The 10,439-nt window shown below is 37.7% G+C and overlaps 1 protein-coding gene across 9 annotated transcripts in view; it reads right to left on the bottom strand.

Moving 5' to 3' along the window:
- Positions 1–1,324: 1,324 nt before the first annotated feature.
- ARHGAP12 (Rho GTPase activating protein 12) overlaps positions 1,325–10,439 on the bottom strand; it is a 71,481-nt gene continuing 62,366 nt past the window's right edge. For 8 of the 9 annotated variants that reach the window (XM_051610177.1, XM_051610178.1, XM_051610180.1 and 5 more), the window contains 5 exons: positions 7,780–7,878; positions 5,646–5,723; positions 4,660–4,794; positions 4,276–4,378; positions 1,325–3,844 (listed from right to left, as the gene is read on the bottom strand). In XM_051610177.1, coding sequence (XP_051466137.1) covers positions 3,670–3,844; positions 4,276–4,378; positions 4,660–4,794; positions 5,646–5,723; positions 7,780–7,878 — 590 coding nt within the window. In that variant the 3' untranslated portion in view covers positions 1,325–3,669. The remainder of the gene's footprint in view (positions 3,845–4,275; positions 4,379–4,659; positions 4,795–5,645; positions 5,724–7,779; positions 7,879–10,439) is intronic. The other variant, XM_051610179.1, reaches the window with a different exon arrangement.

The raw sequence follows: 10,439 nt of genomic DNA, 5'->3' as shown, positions 1-10,439 counted from the left end.
GTATCTGCTTTCTCCTGCCCCAGCCAGCCACATTTCAATGCAATAAGCTGCCAGATGAGGTTCTATGAAAAATAAACCTGATCCTAACCCCTTGTGTTCCACTTTACAGTTCTGAGACTGCTGAATGCAACACAGATTTCTGCTTTTGAAAGACAGCAGCAGTTAAGTATCTTAACTAACTAAAATTTATTTGGGGAAATCACAGAAAACTCTAATATTAGAGCTGTCATTTAATTCTCAAGACAATTTAAAGGACCAAGAGGCCAACTCGCCTCTGAACGTCTTTCATGTTGGTTTGTTACACAGTAAGAACTTGTTTTACAAGTGCTCTGTTTACAAGAATGCTGTAGGGCTAGGGGGTTGGGGGGATGTTAATTTAAGTCCCACAATCACATAGGGCTACTTTTGTAAAGGTCTGATCCAGTCCTACCAGCTGCTTGCCCACAAAACTTTGCAATTGTGGAGGCTAATTAAGATTCTTCAGAGGAGCTCTCCTCTCCCGGCAGTTGCAGAAGGCCTCATTAGACATGCCGTACCTCCCCCCTCGCCCAGCTGAATGCCACACTGTGCTGGGTTTACACCATGGCTATGAATTAACCAATTGATTCTGAAAATATCATCATGTTGGGGCTAAATAAAGCTGTTCCCTTAAAGAGGAAAAAGTCAGAGCTCCATCTAGGAATATACTGATACTGTATTACCTACCAACTCCCTCCTCTCTCACTCAGTGAGCCCAAGATTCACTTGCCAGGATACAATGGGTTCAGTACAAAGGGAATTTATTGTGGCTTTCTGTGAAGATGGGGAGGAAAGTCAGGGCCTGGGCAATAAGCATGACATATCCAACTTGCAGGCAGGAAGCACTCTAGACCTGGAACAAAATTTCAACTGGCATTGAAACATAATATCAGACCTCCAGTACCCTTCAAGTGCCATGGCTGCAAAAGTTGATACTGTCTTTAAATTTGTTTTAAACCAAAACCAAATTTGATTTAAAGCACAAACTGAGGAATATATGAATTAAATTATGCTCCATCTAATACAAACAGCTTTCCCCTTCTGTGTGCGTGCAAAAATCTGTTTTTGATTTTTTAAAAGAAAGCCAGCTGCAGGAACAAGACAAGGTATTTCAAGTAGTGAAGAAAACCAATGTGCTAACATACACAGTTTGAAGTTGATCACAAGAAGATACTATCAGTTTGGACAGCCTCCTCTTCCTCAATGTTTGGAGTGTCTAGCTATACCTCTTTTAATTAAAAATAATTCTGTCTCCTCTCCAAACTGAGACATATGACAACTTCATTGCACAAAGCCATACTACATATTGTAATAACAAAATGCTTTATTTTGGGGGAGTACAACAGAAAGTGTGACATCCTCATCATCAAACCATTTTAAAAAGGCATTCTTTCTTTGAAAAAATGTTAACACTCATACAGAAAAGGTGACCTGTGAAAAAGGCCTCTCCTTTAGCAGCAGGAACCTTTTTTTTTTTTTTTTTTGATTTTACAGCTGAAGTTGGGATTTAAATAATCTACAGCAACAGATTTCCACTTTGCTGATGTATTCTAGTAGCTGGGAGCACACCTGCCACCCAGCACTGCTCCCCTTCCAGGCAGCTGACAGCGCCATGCCCAGACGGAGCTATCGCAATCCTCACCCAGGTTGCCTCCCAACAAACCACAAGACTTCACCATTACCACAAGAAGACAGTGAGAAAGCCACAAGGTAACTCATTTTCTCTTTCATCTCCAAAGACTCTTCATGCAAGCCCTATGCACACAAAGTTCTTGTACCATTCATCTGATTACACCTCAGTACCTCACCACACATCCCCTTTGCTGCAAGCCAGATCTGATTCATGAAAGGTGCACAACTCATCAGAGGGGGAACACAACTCTTTCCCCAGAGTATCTGCTTTCTGGACAGTAGGTTCAAAGAAAGCTGGGATATGATTTAAAGACTGCAAATTTTTACCCATAAGTTATTTCTACCCTCTCTGAATCTTACATTAGAATTTAAGTTGTTTAAGAGAGGGACTGGGAAGTTCCTAAAATAGTCAGGTTATAAAGTAAGCATTTGTCTTTTAATCCAGCATGCAAACTTTTTGCCATAAGTAGCATCCATGCTAAGCAGTAAGATACACTGGTTTACTGTTCAAAGGGGGTTCACGTTGTCTGAAGTGGGAACGGCAAACTCTAAAAGAGTTAATGGATTTCTTTATTCATGTTAGACATACCAAATATGTCATATACAGCAGTTAGTCTAGAAAAATACATTTTAAAAAGTCTTCAGCAGACCATGCTCCCTGTAACAAAATCTCTCGAAACCAATTTTACAAATTATTCTACATTAATGTAAAAAGAAAACCTTAATTTTAGCATCATGGATTCCATCAAATATCTATCTATCAAAACATGAGTTTCACTATTTGTAGATGTTAGAATTCATAATACATTTTTTTAATGTATCCTGTACATATTAAATAACCTAAAAGGCTCCTCTTGTAGTGCATTAACAATTTAGCAAGCACACTCAGTATTTCTCCAGTACCATTTGCATTACAGTTATTTGCCCGCAAATGTAATTAACATCTAAAAGTGCACACAGTTAGGTCCCCCCTCCCACCCCAGAACCTGTTTCCCTGCTGAAACCCAGACATCCACTGGAAACATTATGCTACTGTAGCTAATCTACCCATGACTAGAAATGTGTGACTGAAGTGTTCTTAAACTATACAGGAATTGCATTATATACAAGAACCAAAAGGACAGCCTGTATTTACATCAAGAAACTTCCACTATGACAGCATTATACCAATAACTCAATACAGTGTTACACTTGGTATTTACTTAGTATTTTAGTTTCAGATCAGTATAAGACAAAACTTAGCTCAGGAAAAACCCTGAAAAAATGAACATGTTTATTAAATATTATTTCTATTATGCCACAAGACAAATATCCATTGCTGGATATTCTTACAAGTTCAGTGTTTGAAATAGTGTGCTGTTGTATAAAGCAACTCAGAAGTTCCAGAAAGGTTGCTGGGAGGAAAAAAAAAATTAAAAAAAATGGAAGGAAGCAAGAAAGAAAGAAAAAAGGGAGGAAAAAAGGAAAAAGGACAGAAGATACCAAGTGAGGAATTAGATTTTAATAACTAAACCAAACTGTTAGCACAAGTTTAAGACAGTCACTGCATGCATAAACCCCTTGGAAAAGTGTCATACAGATCTGAGGAGGTTGTAATACACAAGATTAAGATTTAATTTCACTGAATTTTCCATACCAGTTGGTAGGACTTCTCTCCATCAAGTGGAAGAATTTTAAGATTAAATTCCAGATTACCCAGTTTGAGATTAATAGCTTTACTCTCCAAGAAATCCAGTGTATGAACCTATATTACATTTTTCCAATGCTACTTTAAAAAGGCAAACTATAAACTTTTCAATTCACTTTTTACATTGAAGTTTTCAAAGAAATTCAGTGTTGTCTTTAACTCGCACTGAAGTGGTCAAAAACATTTCTCCTGTTTCTCCCCTCCCCAAAAGTGCAAAAAACAAGTTGCTGCTTGGTCCACAAACATAATACATCATGTACAGTGAGAGATTTTCCTTCTGATGGATTACTGCTGCCAACCCACCACTTCCAGTTTCTACTCCAAGAAAAATGTCAGCGTCCAAAGATGGAATTCAATTCCAGTAGAATTAATTCTACAATCTGATTCTGGTATACTGTATGGACTGCTATGTTACCAGTCTCTTTCTCTGGTTTTAGTAATGTTGGACCAAAAACTATTGCTACACTTTGATAAGTCATTCGGTTCTTTTCTCCGTTTTCTACAACTCTGAAAGAGAAAAAAAGTACATAAAAAGAGACTTATCAGTGTTAGATTAATGGGATGACAGAAAAAAGACAGTCTGAAGCAAATGATTATTCATAATACTTATTAAATAAGTAATCTTGCTATTAGGACAGAGATGCTGTGATTCCCCCCTCTACAGTGAAGTTTTGTTTTGAAATGCTATTCCTGATCCTTTCACAATCCCTCAAACACAAGAACTTGGCAGCAAACATCACAACTATAACACATGCTGTCTAAAGTCCATTTGGTGCACTGCAAGCTTGTATAAACACAGACTGATATATTGTTTTCATCAAGTCCTACAGAGGCAAGACAAAATGCAGTGGGAAAAGCCACCTAGTACTTTTAATTGGATTGCTTAGCTTTAAGGGAGGATCAGCAACACAAAGCCCTCCCTTCCATCTGCTACTTACCTCTTCAGGTGTCTAAAGAGGACCTGCATAGTGTCCTGATTTGGTTTTGGCAACTGTTTGATTAAATCTTTAACAGCATGAACACGCTGCCTTGGTTCTTGTTCTGTAAAAGGATGAGGTGTAGAAACAAAAATTCAGTATTTTTGTTTAAAACTTAAGCATAAAATTTAACAGACAGAATAAATGCAAACGTTTTGCAGGGCTAATAGGAGATAAAATACTACCACCTCCTGGCCGGACTGTGCATTGATGACAGGCAATTTAGGTAAGCCCTGAAGACATTGATAACTAAAGCATTCTTTCTAGTGTCCAAAATAATTAAGTTAACTGTACATCTTGAGCAGAAATTAATCAAAAAAGCACATGTGTGTTTTCCAGACTTACTAATTGCATTGACAAAGTCATTGAAATGATTATAAGTGAACAGCGGCTCAGGCAATTCTCTGAAAAACATCTTGAGAGCTCCTGTGATGACATGTATATCTTCCCATTTACTGTCATTCAAGTCTAGTTTCTCATCTGAGAGAGAAAAATTAATAATTAGTGTTAATAATTAAACTATAAAGGCTTTCAAAAATATATTTATTTCCCTTAAATAACCTCAACTACTGTTCTGGGCTTACTGGTTTTAAAGCAGTGAATACTCTTATTCCACTTCAGCCCAGTCTCAGCTGGGATACAGAGCTGCAGCAGTGTAAAAGGGGATACAAAAAACCTCAGCCACTACAGAAATGGCCAAACTCTGGCTACTGCTCTACACGCAGCTGCCTTACTCCAAGGGCATTTTCCAGAGGAGAAAAGGAGCTGCTGCCATAACACAAAATTTACTGTTAGACCCTGTCAATCAGGAAATAAAAGGTCAGACTGTAGGTGGGTTACTGTCTTCTTCCTAGTTGCAAGCTGCCTATTGAATCCCACTGAGCAAAACACCACGATACAGCCACATGAAAGGGTCTTATACACAGAGTAAGGCACCCCCATTCCAAAAGGCAGCAGCAAATCTCACTAAAAAGCAGTAACTTAAAATGTTAATGCTAGTGGAAGCTTAATATGCTGATTCTTTTTCCATACAGTATCAATTTACTTTGAAATAATTCCCCCTCCCCTCAAATTCTATTGCCACCTTTCTTTAGAATTATTCTAGCAATGCCTCTGTGCTCCACATAAGACCAAACCTCCATAACGCTAAGTTTTTCAAATTATGTATATTACACACTAAACTCTGAAATTCTGGAGTAATTTTACTTAGAAGATGACAATGATTTCACATGAAAGACTGCAGCTGCATGTGAAGAAAATTTTTCCCTGAGCTTTCTATGAACAACAATCTGAAAACACATGCAATTGTAATACAGTTGAAGGAAGCTTACCATGATTGACTGCAAATCTTAGCTTCTGTATCACTGCAAGATTGCCACTAACTCGATACAGGCCATCAACATCTAGTCCTAAAACAAAGGCATAAATCCATTTTTTAATACCTTCACACACAAATTCTGAAATCACTAGGATGCTCCTTTATAGGTATCAGCAAAATTAAAAACAAAAGAAACCCACCTTGTAACAACAAACAGTTGGTTCAAAAAACAAAGTTAAATTACATTTTTTGATGGGCAGGGCATGTAAAAGGAGTTTAAGTTTGCTGACACAAGTTTGGTAGCACTGAGTTCAAAGTAATCTCTAAAACCTTCTACACAATAGAACAGTAGTAATGTGGCAACATCTCCAAATTTCCCCCATGAGACAAGGTGTCTCATTTAAAATGCTCATGGTAGGTGGGCAGGAGGGGTATATGGGAGTCCAACATGCAAGAAACAAGTGTTTTGTGAATGTTCAATTTTTTAATATAAGGTTTGGTTAAGAAAACTCAAATCAAGTCATGCATAGAGAGCATCTCAAAGTTGTCAAGTGACCAGGTTTGCATGGAGAAGGAATCATGTGCATGCACACTCATCACTACCCAACAGCCTACAGAACTAAAACAGGTAGTCCTTGCCTTTACAGGAACACTCAATGACAAAAGAAGAAAACTGTCTCTGTGGTTGCTACTGCAGTTATTCAGAAGTGATTAGGATGTAAATAATTTAATTGAGATGCCACTTGAATGCAGTATGTGAATCAGTGCCACAGAGAGTGTTGCCAGAATACCTGCAGTCCCTGTAGCTCCTCAAGTTGTCTGATGCAACACAGCACAGTTACCAGCACCATCTGACATATCCCTTTTCCCCATAATCCACTAGTCACTGTTTTACAAAAAGAACTGATTTGAAGTGTATTGCCAGTAGGAAGAAGAGCTGGAGAAATGGGGAAAAAAGCTGTTCATTTTTGTTAGCTTCCCCTCAGGTATTTAAAAAGGGAAAACATCACTATCTTCACTGCAGTCCTGTTGTTAAAATAAATTAAAAATAAATTAAAAAAAAAAACAACAAAGGCAAGTACCCCTTTCTCATAAGCTGCAGATCACAAACAGAATAAAGTCTGCTGTTACAAGCAAGGTGGCAGTTTGTCCAACTGGACAAAGGCAATGGAAGCAGTTATTTTTTCCCCTCTCAGGCCATAAGATAGCAGCATTGAGAAAGGACTACAGGCTGCATCAAACTTCTAAATTATATCACCATGGAAGATGTCTTAAAATTCACATGTAGTCTTCCCTTATAAATATCTTGATTATCAAGAGAACATTTTCAGATTAACAGACTGGTATATATTTGAATGATAATTATAAAGATTCCATAACCTCCTCTCTGTTAACTTTCCAAGAGGTGGGACAATGACAATAGCAAGAAACCCAGCATAGACTACAGCCAAGCCAGGAGTCACAGCTAACATTTTCAACAAAAATGTGAAGATATCCTTTACATCACACAATCCAGAATGTCACGTGCAGCTTTCAAATATGTAATTTTCTCAGTTACTATGCAGGAAAGACTTCTTTTCAATGAAAGCAAACAAAACCTGCAGTGTCCACATATTGATTCCATCTCCAGAACTGCATAAAACTTGACGTAGCCATTAGTGTAACTGGCTGAAAGGCATCAAACTGACAAGACTTCTCTTCTGGCAGTCAAAGCATGCATAGAGCAGGGAGCTGGCTTTTTCCAGAAGTTTGTTTCAAGGTAGTTTTAATATAAATGATCGTTAGCATGCTTAAACCTTTCAAAAATGAAGTCACCTTTTGACAGTCTCTCTTTTAATCTGAAAAAAAATGTTGATGGGCTGAGCTCTTCATCATTTGTAATCCATCTTTCCTTAAGAGACTTGCTGCCAGAAGACTGTCCTGCCTTCTCATCTTGCAAGATACTGAGGCAGATCAATTTCTCAGATACAAGATTTCCTCCTCTCCCCCCATACTGGATCCCATCTGCCTCTCCACTCTTGAAAACTATTTACAGATACAGGTTTCACATCATCTTCCCCAAAAAATCTCCAGCATTTTAAGGATTAAAACATTCAAACTTAGTGTGGTGAGCAAGAGAGATTTAGAAACAAAAATTTTCACCATACCATGTTCCTCAACATGCTCAATGCAGAGCTTCACGAACTTTGGCACCGTGCTGTTTTCTCTTTGACACAAGCTGGTGAGATTGGAACCAAACACTTGATCTGGAACCAAGTAAAGAGACTGATTTACAGTGGAACAGGACTCAAGTGACAGAACTAGTTCAGTTTAAAACAAACCTCTACAAAAGGCAAACACTACTGGATATAATTGTCACAGTATTAGAGTGAAAGTAGGAAAGTTTTGAAAAGAGCTCTCAGGAGATCCCAGCAAGAAAAAGCTCCCAGTAAGAAAGAGTGTCAGCAGTCCCCTAAATGTGAGTCTCTGAGTAAGGAACTTCTGCTACTGAAATTGTAATCCATCAGGAGATACATGTAAGAGTCACACAGTCATCACTGTAATGAGGAATGAATGGATTCAACTATTCTGTTACACTCCATTCCTGTTCCAAGTTCAAAATAGATTTACTGTAATCTTTGTTAAAAATCTGAACAGAGATTATAAACTTCAACTAATGTGAAAGCTTTTGGCATTGCTTGGGGAAAAAGACTGTAAAATTTCATCTTCTCATTGCACCTACTATTTAACCCAGCATTACATATTTACTTTAATGTAGCCTTTAACTTCTAACATTTTTAAGTTCTGACATGGATTTGTAAGTGATAGACCTTTATATCACAGAGCTCTGAATGGATGCCTATCCATTCAGATCCTATTCAACAAAATCCAGGAGGAGTGTTTTCCATCATCAACTGGAACAAAAAGGAAAATCCACTTGGGCAGAGAACAGATTCTTGCAACACCTCAGTGTATTTCAGTGAAACGTTAACTTCTCTTGCTCAGATTATGTTATCACCAAAATCTCTGTCAGACCCATTTCTATAGTTTTCATCAAAGATGACCTCCTCTGTTCAGATGTATGAGACTGAAATAGGGTCTTGTGATAGAAAAGCAAAGCTCTCACTCTTAAAGGAAAAATTGCTGGACTTTTGGGGTTTTTTTTTAATCTGTTAAATAAAGTTTGTAAATAGCTGTCTTCTCAGTATCTAGCAGATCATACTTCAGTGTTTATGCAAGACAGAAACTATTCTTGCATTTGCATCACACATAGCATCTAGTCCATTTTTCATGCCTAGTAATTTAAGCAGATTCATTAACAACACTTGCATCTGACTACTGGTTTGGGAAATCCAAACAGCACACCAAACCAATTATACAGTGTGGAAGCTGGCAGGTAACGGCGGTATGAGCTGCATGTGTACCAGTGCCCCAAAACCCCTCAGTCCTGCTGCTGCTACTCATCCAGCCAGCTGCACAAGCAGAATCAGTAGCAAGGGACTGAAAAAGCCCACAGAAAGCCAGACCAGCATGCAGGTGTAGCAGGTAAAGCAATGCAGATTAGGTAGCAGAAGAAAACACTAGCATGTAACAAACCAATTTGCTACAATTGCCTTTGACTTCAATAATGTACACACATCTAGAAATTGTATTTTTATCTCTCAAAGTAACCTTTGTCATTTTGTTTTTTCCATATAAGAAAAGTCTAAAGCAAGTACTCTGCTTAGTGCACACTTTTTGTAAAACTTTTAATATTTTTTTTCTACTCATACTGGGTTTGCCAAGTTTTCCATTTACTAAGCTTGTTCTGTAGCAGCCATAAAGGTACACCGGACTTTTAAATAAATCATTGTCTTTTCAATTCATTCAGCAAATGTAGAACTGTACAGCACAGATCCAACTTTCAAACTTCACATCATGTTTTTAAATAAAAACAAACTCTCCATTCCTTAACATCTTTATTAAAAATCCAATCATCAGCATGCATATGTACATATTAAACTTGGCTTAGCATTCACTGTTGCTGATGTCAGAAGTTAAGTCACTGAGCCATGACATGACTACTAAACTGTAAAGCAGAGCAAAACATCAAAGTCTGGGAATAACGTCTCCTTATCCCCAACAAAAAATTCATCATTTACAATAAATTATATTTGCAGATACACAAATATATCAAATGTCACATGCAACAGAAGCACACCTGTTAAGTTATGTAGTTAGGCAAATCACAGTACGATTTGGTCTGATATTTGCCTACCCATATGCTATTTTGGCCCTAGCAGAGCATCACCTACAAGTCCTCCTAAAGCATACAAATAAATAAATGAAGTTTTACAGTGAGCACCAAGTCAATAATTTACACAAACACATTAACTTAAACCTGTGCAATTACTGTTCTCTCAAAGTTTCTAGAAGTGTGACAAATGGAAACAAATTGTTTCATGTTTGATTCAAGCATATATGCAAGACTCATTGCTTGTGAAACAGTTTTAAGAATGCATACATTCAAAAAAGGTTAGGGAAAACAGACGTTTAAGCTAAGATTCCTTTAGCCTCATCCTGGTTTGCCTAAATATTTTATTTCTTAGGAGATGCAACATGATTGCCTGGTTCCACTCAGGCTAAAACACCCTTGTGCAACAGATGAATATATGAATTCAGCTTTGTACCCAAAGAACTTTTCTTACCCTTTAGTGCCCAAAACATTATCAGCTATTTGAAGATTTTAGCTGAGAAGAGCAGACCAATGGACTTCCTAGCTAAAAAGCACCCCAAGACCCAACAGGCTCCCAGGCCTTCAACTTTCACTGCAAGTTTGCCAGCAATG

Source organism: Apus apus, chromosome 2 (genome assembly GCF_020740795.1).
Source record: "Apus apus isolate bApuApu2 chromosome 2, bApuApu2.pri.cur, whole genome shotgun sequence".
In the NCBI taxonomy this organism is placed as follows: Eukaryota; Metazoa; Chordata; class Aves; order Apodiformes; family Apodidae; genus Apus; species Apus apus.
Note: the sequence above shows the minus strand (reverse complement) of the source record. Positions and strands in the feature narration are given on the sequence as shown.